Source organism: Acipenser ruthenus, chromosome 3, assembly GCF_902713425.1.
Source record: "Acipenser ruthenus chromosome 3, fAciRut3.2 maternal haplotype, whole genome shotgun sequence".
NCBI lineage: Eukaryota > Metazoa > Chordata > Actinopteri > Acipenseriformes > Acipenseridae > Acipenser > Acipenser ruthenus.
Genome location: NC_081191.1, coordinates 3,742,914 through 3,759,950, shown reverse-complemented (window position 1 = coordinate 3,759,950; position 17,037 = coordinate 3,742,914). Strand labels below are relative to the sequence as shown.

At 39.9% G+C, this 17,037-nt stretch overlaps 1 protein-coding gene across 5 annotated transcripts in view; it reads left to right on the top strand.

Annotated features, from left to right (window-relative positions):
- Window positions 1-6,825, top strand: part of LOC117394889 (protein tyrosine phosphatase type IVA 3) — a 49,677-nt gene extending 42,852 nt beyond the window's left edge. For all 5 annotated transcript variants that reach the window (XM_033993576.3, XM_059010451.1, XM_033993578.3 and 2 more), the window contains 3 exons: window positions 4,326-4,456; window positions 5,299-5,373; window positions 5,634-6,825. In XM_033993576.3, coding sequence (XP_033849467.1) covers window positions 4,326-4,456; window positions 5,299-5,373; window positions 5,634-5,751 — 324 coding nt within the window. In that variant the 3' untranslated portion in view covers window positions 5,752-6,825. The remainder of the gene's footprint in view (window positions 1-4,325; window positions 4,457-5,298; window positions 5,374-5,633) is intronic.
- Window positions 6,826-17,037: the final 10,212 nt, after the last annotated feature.

Genomic DNA, 17,037 nt, shown 5'->3' with positions numbered 1-17,037 from the left:
ACTGTCCAATGAATGTTTGAAACCCTCCAAATTACAGACATTTAAATATCAAGCATGAAATTTATAAAAAAAAAAAAAAACAAGCAACATTCATTTTTGAGCGAAAGGCTAAGGAACTGCTTGGTACTAAAGCTGTAATGAAATCCACAACCACCGCAGATAAAAAAGAAACAAAAAAAACTTGTAGTGTCATCGTACATAGTGGTGCAGAAAAACAATCGCATGTGATTGCTGAGGAGTTGATAATGCATGGTGTCATTGAAATTGTAAAGGAAGTGTTTGGAGAGCAGAAGGCCAAGGAACTGGCAAAAATAGCAATGTGAAATGACACTGTCAAACAACGGATTGCGTTTATGTCAGAAGACATAGTTTCGCAGTGCATTGATCGGCTGTGTGACAATGATTTTGCTATACAACTCGATGAATCAGCTGTACTAATTGCACTGGCGTCTGCACTGCTGGAGCCGCAGCAATGACGGGAAAGCATTCTGCTGTTGTGCAAAAAATAAAAGCTGTCGCACCTCGCACTGTTTGGTCTTTTTACACAGAGAGGCGCTTGCTGCAAAAGATACTGAACCAGGTCTTCACAGTGTTCTGAACACAGCGGACAACTGTTAATTTTATTAAATCCAGAGCAACAAACTCCAGGTGTTTTGCTGCACTTTGTGAGGAAGTGGGCACAGAGCACCATTCCTTCCTCATGCATACAGAGGTGAGATGACATGTGGCTGGCAAAACTGGGTTACCTCGCAGACCTATTCAGTGAAATGAATAAGCTGAATAAAACTATGCAAGGTGGGAGCACTCATTTTATTGCCCAGCGTGAAACAAAGTACCGAGCCAGGATGAACATTGACCATGACATGCATGTGTGCTTGGCGAAGATACCTCCACGTCTTGACAGAATTGTGCGGTCGTGCATTGTCATGCTGGAAAATGACGTTACGATGGTTCATGAATGGGATCACATGAGGCCGTATGATCTCATGACAGTAGCGCTGAGCTGTCAGGTTGCCTTGAACATGAACAAGGTTGGTTCTGCCACTGTCAGAGATTGCCGCCCACACCATGACACTCCCACCACCAAATCTGTCCACCTGTCGCACACAGTTGGCCGCAAAACGTTCATGACTTCGCCTGTATACCCAAAGCAGCAAACCTAGCTAACATGTTTTAACCCATAGGTCGTCTTCAGAGCTATGGGTTGAAATGTGTTAGCTGTGTTTGCTGTGAAGTTTTAAAGATATGAAATAAAGATTATTGCGTTAATTGAGAATATATGGACTTGATTAACATGAGTTGCTGTCTTTCTTCACCTTCACTGTGGCTGTCCACTGGAGTTGATTTTTGTGTGTGTGTGTGTGTATATATATATATATATATATATATATATATATATATATATATATAATATGGTGGACTGTGGAATTTTTTGATGCTTGGGGTTCACGACTCTACAAAACCATCACAATGTGTAGAGTGTTCTATACACACACCAAGCCCAGTGCAGACTCTCCTTAACCGTCACAATGTGTGTGTGTGTGTCTATATATATATATAATATATATATATATATATATATATATAGCAGTATAAAAAGGGGGTCTCATTTTAAAGACAAAATGAATGAAACATTTCTAATGCAATATCTCATTCATAGGGGCACCCCTTTGACCATAGCAGCAGTAGGGCGTGTATATTGGTTAAGAGTTATTGGTTAAACCACCTGCAGTGAACAGAACGGCAAGGTTTAAATAATGCAGGGGGACTTTTCAAGCAAAACAAAACAAAAAAACAATTGGGGAGCAAACTGCGCTTAACATTTAGTACTAATGCAGTGCATTTCTCCACTAATAAACAAGTAAGGTATAAAATAAACTAATAAACAAGTAAGGTATAAAAACCTGTCGGTCAGTAAGGGAAAGTGATTTGCACAAGGCTCCTGTGATGCAGTGCAATGCATTCGGACTGCAGCACAAAGTGGCGCTTGAATGAAGTACAATGCAGACGCCAGCTTTCATTTCATCAGTATTTGCACAATGATGATAACCATCTGACAGTCTGGGAAGAAAGGAACAATAAAAACATGCTTCAGTAAAGAAGTAAAAGCATACTTGCCTGCATAATTGAATAGCGAGACAAGCAGAACATTTGCATAATTCGGTGTGCTTTTTGATTAGAAGTAGTTTCATGCATGACATGTCTCATTCAGGGGTTGCTGCATGTCATTCATAGCTCAGGTAGGTGGAGGGTCATTAACTCCTTAATGGTTTACAAATACTATTACAACTAATTCTAACCTGTTCAAATCCCTTTACTTGAAAAGGTTGTCTGCAGCTTTAAATACCCAGCGTTGTGCAATGTATAATTGAAGGGACTCTACAGTATGGTACGATGCATCTAGTTTATAAATGAACCGCAGCTGGCCGGCAGTGGCTCAGTCAAGCAGAAGTACTTCAGTATGGCTGATCTTGTGCTAGGAGTGTGTGCCTTGGCAAGCAGGTAAAGCTTGTGATAACGTGGAGTTTCCAGCTCTCTGGAGCTCTGCTCAGTGAGTGCAGTGCGGCTGGCAGGCTGTATGCATTGCTGGGAGCTGACAATGTGGGTGACTCTGATCTTGTGATAGGAGTGTTCCTTGGCAAGTAGATAAAGCTTGTGATAACATGGAGTTTCCAGCTCTCGGGTGCTCTGCTCAGTGAGTGCAGTGCGGCTGTCATACAGCAATGCATACAGCCTGACAATGTGGGTGTGTGTGCTGCTTCCTCTGTCCTGGTTCACCCTATAGTGATAACCTGAACTCCAGTGTTTAAAAGGATACCTTTTATATAAATGTTTTCCTAATTTAATTTCTTACTTTTCTATTTTGTATGATTTATCTATTGCTTGCTTGCTGTTCCAGCAAAACTCGGCTTCTCAAAGGACTCCACAAGACTGAAGTGAGATGGGGTTGCTCTGTGCACTGAAGCCTGTAGTAAAGCACAGTTTGGTGAAGCATGTGCAATGCTAATATGCTTCCCCACCTCGCTTCCTCAGTCAGCCTTGAGGAGGCCTTTTAAAAAGTAATTTGCACTGGAGTAGGAGTAAGCAGCAGTAGATAATCGTACAAGAGATGCATTTTTAAGCTCATTTTTTATGGAATACTTTGACACAATGGGTAGCATATTTGCACATTATTGTAATTCTAAGTTGTACAATTCTATGAAGTAATACAATCAGAGTTTAACTTTTTGTAAAAGTGATTGCCAGCCCAGACACACCATTGAAACCCACCAGTAGTACCCACCCTTTCTTTCTGGGATTAGTCCTGGAATGCAAAGTTGGTTACAGTACACAGTGAGTATTTATTTGAACAGTACTGAATTCTGAGTCATATATTGTGTGAAGTAATTTATCTACAACCCGTCAAACAAAAAGGACTGGGGTGATGAATGTGTGCTGATGTACTGTAAGAAGGAAGTTCACTTCACACTGATCAATGCATTTCCTCTTTCCTGAACTCAACAGTCATTTCTAATCTCAAATGACCGAAGAAGTCAAAGTGTGTGTTTATTAAGAGTACCAGGTTAGCATCTTTATAATTACAGTGCTGTATGTATCATTGTGACTCTGGTGTTTTGATTAGTGGAATATCTCCTGCATCCTGCTAACTTCATAATGTAACAAGTAAGCCATACACACAATAACCTGCTTAAACGGTTCATTTCCCTGTATGACTGGAAGTGAGATTTGGTGAGAAATCCTGCTTCTAGATTTCTCCCTTAACACCTTAAAGATAAAGTTAATATTTTGAAGCATTATTTGCTGGTTCAGATAGTAGTTATTGTATCTGAAAACTCTGCTCTATGTTTATCCACAAGCGGGACTTTGAAAGCTTGCAGAGGTTTGAGTGGCTGGACAGTCACATAGGCAAGAATGGAAAACAGAGTAAACCATCTGAAATAAGTAAATAGTAACAGCAATAAAACATTCTGATGGAGTACAGAAGCATTGATACCCAGGTATATTATGTTGTTTTTCAACCCTCTTCCCTTTAGAAGATTCCCTAGAAGCCTGATCTGTAGTCAGCTCCTTGGGACAACAGAGCTATTGCTAGTTGAACTTCGGCAACTTCTTTGTAAAAGTGAATTATAATTTAATAAGCTGAGCTGCTAAAACAAGTTGTCCTGGGTTGGTTTGGCACCTGCTGTTGGTAAGGGTAGGGGGTCAGGGTCATGAAGTGTTATTGCAAGCTCCATTTACTGTATGTATCCTCACCTCCTGAAGGCTTCCACACCAAACCAAGCACACAGTCACTTCTAATGTTCGGTTATGTTTCCTCCTTACAGGACTGGCCTTTTGATGACGGGGCTCCACCGCCTAAGAAGATAGTTGAGGACTGGCTGAATTTACTGAAAAGCAAGTTCTGTGAGGATCCTGGCAGCTGTGTTGCTGTCCACTGTGTTGCTGGCCTTGGAAGGTAAGTGTTACTCACATGTCTTCATGGTCTTGACAAAGTGGAGGCACAGAGGGGGAGGGGAGGAGGAGGCTGGGGGATAGAGAAATCATACAAAATAGATCTTTAAGTATATGAACATACAAAGAGACAATACTACCAGATTTTTGATAGCATCCATAACTTGTACTGAAGAATATCCCAACCAAGTTTCTGTGATTGTGACAAGCAGCAATCCTGCTTCGGTAGAGCCAGGTGTGTAACCCTCCAGAGGGCTCCATCCATTGTGGCCGGCTTGTGACTGGAAGATTGGAATTGACGCCTTGGTTAGTACAGCCATTGTGTTGAAGGATGAGCCGGGGGGGGGGGGGCAGTATCACTGAATTACCAGATCTTACAGGTAATAAAAAAGAAATAAATAATAATTTCTACAGGTGAGCTGCCATTTACAGCTAACCACCCTGATAACTTAGGTTTTTGAAAATGTATAAATAAATGCGTGTTTATTTCTGATATCTGCTGTGCAAGTGTCTGAAGGTAAGGCAGCTTGCACTGTGGTTTTAAGGGGAACCTGTTGCTGCATGAGCTTGCTTGAACACTAGATGGTGCTGTTACACAGAAGAACAACCACCTGCCCATGAAGGCACAAAGAAATCTGGGGTTAAGACTATTTTCTTAATGTTGAATTTGTAAAAGCATGTTTTGTAGAGTTTCTCTTAATTGATGCCGTTTTTACTTTTTTGTTAATTTAGTAGTTGGAGAGATTACTTGTAGTATGGATTCAGCCTAAGGTTTAGGTGCCAATATGACACATTTCTCTCGTGCTGTGTAGTTGATGTGTGTATGTGTGTGTTTTTTTGTCTCAGAGCCCCTGTCCTTGTTGCTCTTGCTCTTATTGAAAGTGGGATGAAGTATGAGGATGCCATACAGTTCATCAGGCAGTAAGTTTATCTCTTATCATTCGGTGCATTCATACTTTACAAATTGTTTACCAGCAAGACATGAAAAGCTTGGCTAGTTAATTTAAAACTATAAAGCTAGAGAATAACCATTCACTGCAAGTCAAAGTTGTCGTTATGCCCGTGTTATTAACTGTCAGGATCATTTGAAGGCAGGAGTGTTTTAAATACAATAATAAATTAAAAAAAAAAAAAAAAAACTTAAAACATTTATTAAACCCTAATTTGTGTACTTGTTTCAGGAAACGAAGGGGAGCCATCAACAGCAAGCAGCTCACCTATTTGGAAAAATATCGACCCAAACAGAGACTCCGATTCAAGGAGCCACACAACCACAAGAACAAATGCTGCATCATGTGACCTTGGACACTGCCTTCCTCTGACAGCAAACCGTGCACAGGGAATCGATTGTTCACCACCAGCGCACTTGAATTCTGCCTTTCTGTTTTAAACAAGATCCTTGTGAAGCCAGTAGGCTTAACTAGGAGACATGAGTTTTGACTTAGCTCAGGGTGTTGAAGAAAAGCCTATTGTGTTTCCCCTTCATTTGTACACAGTATTACCATGTGTTGGCTAGTCCCTTAAAATGCACATTGTATCATTGCTAAGCACTGACCCTGATATCTTGAACACAGCGTTTTGTAAGTTCTGCATCCATGTGTGTGGACACATTAAATGGACACTTGTTGAAAAAGACAGTCAGTCAGTACCACAAATACTGCAGTAATGACTGGTAAACAGACTCGACCATCCATCCATCCAGCTTGCTTAGATGTAAAGGAATCAATGGAGCCCTTGCAAAAGAACTTGACTTCATTCTCAGACTTCTTGTATAATATGATCTTTGTCAATTTGCTATCAAAATGCTTCCGTTTTGTTTTCTATGTTTTCTATACGTTTTTCTAGTGCATGTCACTGTGGAGTCCCTTATAACCTGTACACCACTGAGATCTCTGTGTCACACTCCTAAAAGAATAGCGAGGGAGGGAGAGAGTTCTATTTGGGGACTCTGTATTTTTAATAGAAATTATTTTTGCATTTGTTTCATACAGAATATTAAGAACATGTAGAATACCTCATCCAAAGCTGATCTCCCAGTTTGGGGTGTGTGTCGTGATCACAGACAAAATGTAGTTTTGATTAGGTGGCAGGTGATGGATCTGCAAGCTTTAAATTAGTGTATGGCCTAATAATAATAATGATGATTTAATAATATTAAAAAGTAAGGTCTTCTTGGAGTTGTAATAAGCCAGCTACTCTGAAACAGCAGGCAGTAATGTGTCAGAACCCCTGTTACCCGTGTCAGTGTGGATAATAATGAGCAGTAGCCAGGTACTGTATGATGAGAATCGCTGGGATACAGCAGCCGTTTCTGCCTTCAGTTTGTACACTGCAAAAAATAAATTAAAAAAATATTAAATTAATTGAAACATTTTGAAGTTTTTTTTTTTATATATATATATATATACAATATGTATATATAAAATATCTGATAGATAGATAGATAGATAAAGGATATTTACCAAAAAGTAAGTCTCTGATTAATTTGCTGTTTAACCCTTTTAAGGTACAAGGGACACATGTGAACCACAAATAAAATGATGCTGACTTTATTTTTTTTTATTTGCAACGAACAGGGGGGTTCAAAATTTACGACAGGCTGGGTACAAATTGTCAGTTTCCTCCTCGTGATACTCGAGTCGCTCTCAGATTTTAAGAAGAAGCGCTCAATTCTTTGTGTCTCTTATGTTTTGTACAACTGTTTCCATTTTCGGAAAATATATACTGTGTGGTTTCAAATGTTTTGTGCAACCAACAAAAAGAAGGTGGGGAAGAGTTGAATTTAATGTTTAACCTTTTCTTGCAGTTTCTCCATCTTGTAGTCCCTTGTTCTTTTTACTGTGTGTCAAAGGTCATCAATATGTGTTGCGGTCCGCTCATGCATTGGTACCCATTTTAGCTCTTCCATAAAACGTGTTCTGGTAGTTCCTGCAGGTAAGCTGTATGTGGGATCCACAATGTGAGGGTCTTGCTAGAATAGACTTGGTCTATTCTTGGTTATCGGGATGGGGCCATGTTCTCCAATCACGTCTGTGATCACACCTGAATTTTCTTCTATGCCGTCAGACGGCAGGGTGATTTTTTCTTTTTAAATTGGCACAAAACCAGTAATACACTAAGATGAATATTTTCTTAAGTGTTCATGTTTCTGCCAGTGGTTTTGATTTTTAAAGAAAAAAAAAGTTGAACAAATTGCATTGAAATAAAATTGGAAACTGACAAGCAAAAGAGCACACGAGGTAAAGGGTACAATTTGGTGTGTGTTTCAGAATATTTTTGTATTCATTTTCTTAATTACAAAAATATTATTGCCCTGGAAACTATATATTGCTACAATAGGTTATACATTACATGTTAAAGCATTACTCAAGGTACAGTGCCAAAATGCATACGTTGAGTGTTTGTGTGCAATGTACATCGCTTTAAAACAACACCCACAGGGTGGTGTCAGTAAGGCTGGAATTTGCCCTTAAAACATTAATGAAAAACACAGTCTTGAAATTCCAATGTGGATTCTAAAGGTTTGGAAGGGTACCCCTCCTACCTCCAATCCCTCATGTCTCCCTACACCCCCTCTCGCCCTCTCCACTTCTCCTCAGCTGCCTTCTCTCCACTCTCCATCCTCCTGTGCCTAGCCCCTCTGTGGTGGAACCAGCTCCTGGAGAACATCAGGACTGCCCTGTCTCTCACTGCCTTCTGCTGCCTCCTCAAGACCCCCCTGTTTAGACTGCAGTAATCTACCCTTCCTACTATCTACTGTATTCGTCTGACCTCAGCACCACAATACTGGATCCTCAGCTGCTGCTGGGACAGCAGTGTGGAGTAGTGGTTAGGGCTCTGGACTCTTGACCGGAGGGTCGTGGGTTCAATCCCAGGTGGGGGACATTGCTGCTGTACCCTTGAGCGAGGTACTTTACCTAGATTGCTCCAGTAAAAACCCAACTGTATAAATGGGTAATTGTATGTAAAAATAATGTGATATCTTGTAACAATTGTAATTCGCCCTGGATAAGGGTGTCTGCTAATAAATAAATAATAATCCTTGCAGTATTGCACTATAATTATGTCATTGTAGATATAAATTGTTCATCCTAGAGTTGCAAAGTTCCCAATAACAGGGACTACTGGCTGGATATGCATGTGACAGGCCCAGAACATGCAGTCCTAGAGTGACTTCCTGCAGGGCGTGCTGGGATGGCTTTGGGAGGGATAGGCTGTTACCACCTCTCCACACATGTATAGGTCATGCACTGACATTCCCCACAAGGTAGCATGTTGAATAAGTTCTAACAACAGCTGGCTGTGTTGCTACATAATAAATACCTGTTCAATAATAAACAGTTGTTACCGACACTGAACTTAAGCACATGATACTTCACATCTCGTTGAATTCTGTACGATATCACACCAAATTAATTTTGGTGATTAATTCTAAATGTTTTAAAATATCTTTTCACTGAAGAAAGCTCAGTTGTGTAATTAACTCCTGAGTTTGTATGGAGACAGTAATGAAAACTGGAAAGAGGAGGGCAGGTTTAATTGTTCATTGTGCTTGTAGACACAAGCACTGGTGCCATTTTGAAGAGTGTTGTATCGTACATAATACACACTGCACTGCAGTAGAAGATGAAATAGCTGCATTGAGCAAGTGCAGCAACATGGATCATTGATTGTGTGCCTCTTCGCCCCACAGTTTCTGTTTCACATTGCAGGGGGTTGATGTCTTCATTTCCGCTGTGTGAAGGGGGGGAGGAAGTCTGGGCTGTGCATGTCGGAGCTCCATTCATTCCCAAGACTTCTCAAAAGGCATGGGATTACAGCAGGTGACGCTTCAACCCAAGATGGTCCACGCAGGGAGGTGTCTGAGGGATGGGGGCCGCTTCGTCTGTTTTGGTCCCTAAATGAAGGTTTGGATATCATGTTCAGCAAGTAGAGGACTTTCCTTGTAACTGGCCACCATTTGGAAATCCCCACGCTATGCAGAATAATATCAAACTCTGACTGTTACAGAAACCCAGTTCCATCTCTTAGTATCTTCATTCCATGCGTGCCAGCATTCCAGTTAAAAAGAGCTTATTAGTAACCTTAGTATTTTGACCTTTTTTTATTTAAGCCTAAATTAGGCTCAAATGAACTCTAAAAGCAGTCTGCTATAGTGTGATTTCTGAGACATTAATAAAGACTGGTTTCAGTGATAGTGATCCACAAAAACATAACCTCCTGTGGTTACCAGCCCACAGAGCGCATGGTGACTGTTCAAATGGCACCAAATGATTTTCGGAAGCTCACTGCGAACGCTGTCGTTGTTGAGGATTTTAAAACCGTTAAGCACAGTTCTTAATTTCAAATATAAACTGTACTTGAGAAACCCATTGCTACAATGGAACAGTCCACAGAGGGCCAGATTATTTTAGCCCCATTTTTGTCCCCCTTGTCATCTATTTACACTCAGCAGCTTGCACAGCGGATTCTGACGAGCTGGAGACCAGCTGGTGTGCGCTTGAGCTCGCTGGCCTCCTGGCCAGTAGGGGTCATTGTAGCATGTGGAGTTCACTCAGTCCCTGCTGACTGAGATCTACATCTCTCTGTGGAATCCAGCTGAGCCATTCAGGAACCTCCATAAGAACATAAGAAAGTTTAGAAACAAGAGGAGGCCATTCAGCCCATCTTGCTCGTTTGGTTGTTAGTAGCTTATTGATCCCAGAATCTCATCAAGCTCCTTCTTGAAGGATCCCAGGGTGTCGGCTTCAACAACATTACGGAAGTTGGTTCCAGACCCTCACAATTCTCTGTGTTAAAAAAGTGCCTCCTATTTTCTGTTCTGAATGCCCCTTTATCTAATCTCCATTTGTGACCCCTGGTCCTTATTTCTTTTTTCAGGTCAAAAAAGTCCCCTGGGTCGACATTGTCTATACCTTTTAGGATTTTGAATGTTTGAATCAGATCGCCGCGTAGTTTTCTTTGTTCAAGACTGAATAGATTCAATTGTTTTAGCCTGTCTGCATACGACATGTCTTTTAAACCCGGGATAATTCTGGTTGCTCTTCTTTGCACTCTTTCTAGAGCAGCAATATCCTTTTTGTAACGAGGTGACCAGAACTGAACCCAATATTCTAGGTGGTCTTATAATGCATTGTAAAGTTTTAACATTACTTCCCTTGATTTAAATTCAACACTTCTCACAATATATCCGAGCATCTTGTCCTTTTTTATCGCTTCCCCACATTGTCTAGCGGAAGACATTTCTGAATCAACATAAACTCCTAGGTCTTTTTCATAGTTCCCTTCTTCAATTTCAGTATCTCCCATATGATATTTACAATGCTCATTTTTTTGCCTGCATGCAATACTTTACACTTTTCTCTATTAAATGTCATTTGCCATGTGTCTGCCCAGTTCTGCATGCTGTCTAGATCATTTTCAATGACCTTTGCTGCTGCAACAGTGTTTGCCACTCCTCCTATTTTTGTGTCGTCTGCAAATTTAATGAGTTTGCTTACTATACCAGCATCTAAATCATTAATGTAGATTAGGAATAGCAGAGGACCTAATACTGATCCCTGTGATACACCACTGGTTACCTCACTCCATTTTGAGGTTTCTCCTCTAATCAGTACTTTCTGTTTTCTACATGTTAACCACTCCCTAATCCACGTGCATGCATTTCCTTGAATCCCTACTGCGTTCAGTTTGAGAATTAATCTTTTATGCGGGACTTTGTCAAAAGCTTTCTGGAAATCTAAATAAACCATGTCATATGCTTTGCAATTATCCATTTTCAATGTTGCATCCTCAAAAAAGTCAAGTAGGTTAGTTAGACACGATCTCCCTTTCCTGAAACCATGCTGACTGTCCCCCATGATATTGTTACCATATAGGTAATTTTCCATTTTGGATCTTATTATAGTTTTCATGTTGACTTTACACTATTCTCTATTAAATGTCATTTGCCATGTGTCTGCCCAGTTCTGAATGCTGTCAAGATCATTTTGAATGACCTTTGCTGCTGCAACAGTGTTTGCCACGCCTATTTTTGTGTCGTCTGCAAATTTAACAAGTTTGCTTACTATACCAGAATCTATATCATTAATGTAGATTATTGTAATATTGTTTTACACATGGTTGCCTATGCAGAACATCAATGGCCTAAAATCATCGACATGTTCTCTGTGGAGGACTGGGAGGAAAAAAAACAAGCACGCACTGTCCATTTCTGAATAAAATGACCTCAGCACACAGTAATATGACTTTGGTACTGTTGGAATTGATGTCACAGGAACGAGTGCTAAATAAAAACGAGTTGCAATGTCAGGGCTGACACTTCAGAATTCCCCATGCTGTCAAGCACCGTCGTAAACAAGAGCGTGTGTGCCGTGTGGGTGGGCACTCCCTGTTTTTAAAACTGGTTTAGATGTCTTGGTTTAGCCCCTGGTCGTTTTGGAATGCAAGGTTCATAGGCTACAAAAGTAACGCTTATTAGGGCCGTTAAAACAATTTCTGTTAAACTACCACTCAAAGCAGAAGGGTTATTGCCAGGAAACAGGAAAAGGATTGTCACACACTACAGGGTCAGGAACGGTGTTTGTTTTTTTTGTTTGTTTGTTTTTTTTAAGACCACATTGGCATACAATTATAGGTGTGTCCGGAAAACGGGCAAGGTTTACTTATTTATTTAATTCATATAATCTTTTTATCGAATCTGTACGTTTGGAATAGCATCAAAAATTGGGAGAAAAGTGTTGTTTAAAAACAGAAACATAACCGCCATAATGCTACGCAGACTCTTCGTTTGGATTGTCCTTTCTAACTGCATGCAGTAACACAATTATATCGTGAGTCATTACCTGCTTTTGTCATCAATTTAAAAAGAAAAGCAGATGCCTGGTGTCTTGCATTACCGATTTTCTGATCAATCTTGCGTAAAAAGACACTTGACACGAGATTATTTCCTTTGTGACACGAGATTATTTCCTTTTTAACCATCATTAGATTTGGGAATAAAAACCAGCGAATTGACTTCATTGGTTTTGAAAGAAAACTATTAAACACACACACACGCACACATTTTCTTATATATTATTCAATCCATAAAACACCTCATATAATAAATAACCAGATAAGACTAACCCAAATAATTATTAAATACAAGATAATGTCCCCATCCATTAAGGTATTATGTATCTAACATTCCACTGAGCAGTCAGTTCATTTGAAGTACATGATAGAAAAAAAAAAAAACCATTAATTCAGGTGCACCACACCGATTGCACAGAGACATCAGTGCTGAAGTTAAGAATGCCAGCTCAGTTACCATCTTACAAGTAAATTGGCATTTGTAAGCTTCAATCCCACTGACCTATACAAAGATTTAGCATCTCTGTTGACATTTCATGCCACTTGACTGACATTTTAACATCTGTTTTACTGTTGTTTTCAAAGAGGAACTACCTAAGGCAGTAGTGTTCCATTGTAATATAATACTTCCTTGACACACACAAGAAAAATAAAAATCTGTACTATTAAACCAGTAGGTTGAATGCTCATTCATCACATGGTTGTGAGGAACCAGAAACAAAAAGCATGGCAAAACAATACCGTCCAGCAAACTAGATAGCATCAAGCTTGAACAATAAAAACAAACAGTTATGAGCAACAGAACTAATTCGGAATAACTGCATCACAAAATGGATGGGGGTAACATGTTCAAAAATCTACTCCGTTACTGTACATAACAGTTTTTCTTTTTGGGTACTGGTATTGTTTTGTTACTGTATATACCCTTGGTTGGATTGATACATTAACCCTGACAACCTGATGTAATCACACAAATCAAAACTGCGATGTCATAAATAGTGAGCGTCACGCAGTGTGCCAACGGAAAACAACATGGAATAGAGAACAGCATGTCTGCCTATAAAAGTGTAAGAGCTAAAGGGTTAACACAGGCCCTTGATTAATGGTCCAAAATAAGATCCAGGCACAATAAACTTATGAATGGAAAACAAATTATCAAAGGGAAATATTATGGAAACTTCCTTCCTTCCCACTGGAATATTTTTTTTGTTAAACAGGAAGGCGTGGAGGATGTGTCGCTGTCGGATCAGGAGGCGTGTGGCAGTCACGGCCTTCAGGAGTGCGCTGTGTGTAACAACAGGAAACATCACCTGCCTGCATCCATCCAGGGGGAGAGATGCCACCTGCTGTCCAGAGACAAGAGGAAACAGGAGGGCCACACATGTAATTCATTTAAAACACCAAGACAGAAGGAAGACATGGCCACAAATGGTAAGATGCATAAGACTTTACAGAAGCTGTTTAAGATGCCTAATTAAAGCATAAATTGTTCTAAGATTTTCCCTATTGTTTTTATATTTCTGATTAAGGATTGAAAATTGAAATTCTCACACAGGTTTTCATGCAGGTAGGTATAAAGGATATAAATGACAAATCTTGAGGTTCCAATAATTTTGGGGACGTATGGTGTTAAAATACTTTTAAGGTGGAGCAAGGCCATTTAAAGCCTTATAGGTTAATAACTTAAATCTATCCTAAATCGGACAGGAAGCCAGTATAGAGATGCCAGCACAGGAGTGATATGATCTCGTCTCTTAGTACCAGTTAAAACTCCTGCAGCAGCATGTTGTACAAGTTGCTGATGAGATGTCACATTGCTACCAATACCAATTAAAATACCATTACAATAATCAATTCTTGACAACATAAAAGCGTGCATCAATCGCTCAGCATCCTGCCTGGAAAAAATACCTCTCAATCTGGCAAGGTTTCTTAAATGAAAAAAAACATTTTTAATGTGTGCTTCAGATGAGACCTACGTTTTTTTATTTCTGCTCTAAAATCTGTACAAAGAACGTTAAGTACAAAATCAAATGAGTGTATTTTCTTGTATTGTTTCTGAGGTCCCAATGTCATCAATTCTGTTTTGTCTGAATTTAGCATTTGGAAGTTTTTAAACATTCAATTTTGTCAGCTAGACAGGTATTCAAAATATTAGCAGCAGACCCATCACCCTGCTTGAGTGAGAGGTAAAGCAGAGTATCATCAACAGTGAAAATTAACTCCATGTCTATGCATAATATTACCCAAGGGTAGCATATAAAGAGAAAACAGAATTGGGGCAAGAATTGAGCACTGGAGGACCCCACATGTAACCTTTGAGGTCTCCTCCTCAATTTTAACAAACTGAAACCTGTTAGAGGACCGGAACAAGGACAGGACAGTACCCGACAGCCCCACCATATTTTCAATTAAAACAGTGATTAATGGTGTCAAAAGCTGCCCTTAAATCCAGTAAGACAAAAACCGGAGAGCCCACGTCAGAGGATCACAACGCATCATTTACCACTCAAATTATTGCCGTACCAGTGCTATGATACGACCGAAAACCAGCAATGTTCTGTGCAGCAAGAAATCTGTTAAGTTGCTCCGCCACCACTCTTTCTAACACCTTGGATAAAAAAGGAAGATTGGATAGAGGTCTGTAGTTATTAAGCACATTTGGATCGAGGGTGGGCTTCTTGAACAAAGGTTTTATTACTGCTGTCTTGAACAAATTAGGAACAATACCCGATGAAAGAGAGCTGTTAACATTATTTGAGAGTGGTATTTATTTTTGGATATACTTCTTTTCAAAGTGCAGTAGGAATGGGATCTAATGTACATGTTGTGGGTTTTGTATTTTTAACTATGACACCCAGCTCTTGTTCATGCGTCAATAAAAAATGCTCCAAGGTTTGATTAGATTCAGACAGACCAGAATATTTGCATCATTATTTTTTATCAGTTAACATGTCTCAATTTGGTATAAAGTTGCTCATCTGATTTCTGATTATTTTTTATTGAAGTAACTTTTATTTATGATCGGACCTCAGATTACCTTAAAGGATTGCAGTGTTCTTGCTTGTTTTTTGTCAATCGTTTTGTTTGTCAATGTTTTTCTTCCTAGTGCAAGGGGTTCAGTAAACCCATCCCCAGGGCTCACAACCCAGGGTTTTTCAGTATTGGGTTGCTATGGGTGAATGCATTACACCACAACGTGCTGCATGGAATAAAACCCCAGCATGTCTAATGTACCAATACCATAGTGCAGAATTGACAGTTGGTTAAGATATCCTAGTGCCATCTAGTGGTTTACATTCTTCTTAATTATATACATTTTAATGATTATCCATCTTGAAGGCACAGAATAAGAAAGTTAGTTATTGGTCCTTTCTTAACTTCCACAGCTCACATTAAGTTCTGCTGCTAAACAGTGAATAACACTTTCTTAAATATGTATTGTTGCACTACAGATCAGGATTAACATTGGGTTTCTTAAATTTTTCTACTTTAGGTGATGTTAGAAGTTTACATAGACATTACTTTGCCCATCCATCACCTGTCATCTTAAGCAATACTTGACCAACAGCAGAGCCCTGTAGTTGATGTGAAATCCTTTTAGTATCCCCAGACACATTCAGAGGCTATGAAAAAGACAGAACTCAGTGCGTTTTATTATCATTAACAAAGTATTCCAGCAGTATTAGGCCTGTGCTGTCAAGTTGCCTCAGATGACATCAAGAGCCTTTTAAAACGCTTCATGTGCGAATCAAACACGAGTAAATAAGACTCCCTAAAGCAGGTGAAAGGTCATCCTGTCAGGAACTCCTCCATCTGCTGCAGTGGCAACCTTGCTATGCCCATTAGTAACAGAGATGTCCCTGCAAATAACAACCTGCTGTTATGATGGGGCCGTTGGAGCCTTTGGAAACATTTCTGCTGGCATTGACTTCCTCAGGACTGGATAGGTCACTATAATCCAATATTTCTAATCGCTATACAGTTCACTCCATCTTTGATACTAGGGCCCAAAGAGTGGCATTTTTGTACAAAAAAGGAAGCAAGCACTATACTAGAAGTGTAGCCCAGGCTAAAGATACTGCCCCTCTCACAGGGTCCGTTGTGACTCCCACAGCAGAAGAACTTGTGTTTGGAGAACAGGGTGGTTCGAATCCTGCTCATACCAAGCGGTGCCAGACGAGTCAACGCAGATTTCTCCAGCGTTCAGCAGCTTGGTAACCTTTGTTACTTCGGTCCGGTGAGTGATGAGATGCAACTGACTTAACAGCAGGAAGAGACATCATCTGCCAATCTTCAGCATGACAAGTGAAATCCCTTTGGTTATGCACATGGCTGAAGGTGTGCCGTACAAAAGTGGTTTATCTGCTGGCAGTGACCATGCGGACCCTGGAACAGCAGGTTGCCCATTGGAACACTTTCTTCTTTCCAATTGGCCTTGGTAGAGGTAGGCAACCTTTGTGCTTCCAGTCCAGGACTAGTTTCTAAATAGTTGAACTTCAGTTGGATCCATTAATATGGAACTAAAGTAATTACAGGATCTTTTTGGCACAAAGTCTTGCAGTGTAATGCCCTGAAGGAGTCAAGGTTGACCACCGTCGTCTATGACCATATGTATACTTCTGATCTTTCAGTTCACGTTACCCTTATATTGTATTCTTCACATGACCAGTATGTTTGCTGCTAAAAGTAATCTGCATACTATAACATATTCAAGCTCTTAAATAAACT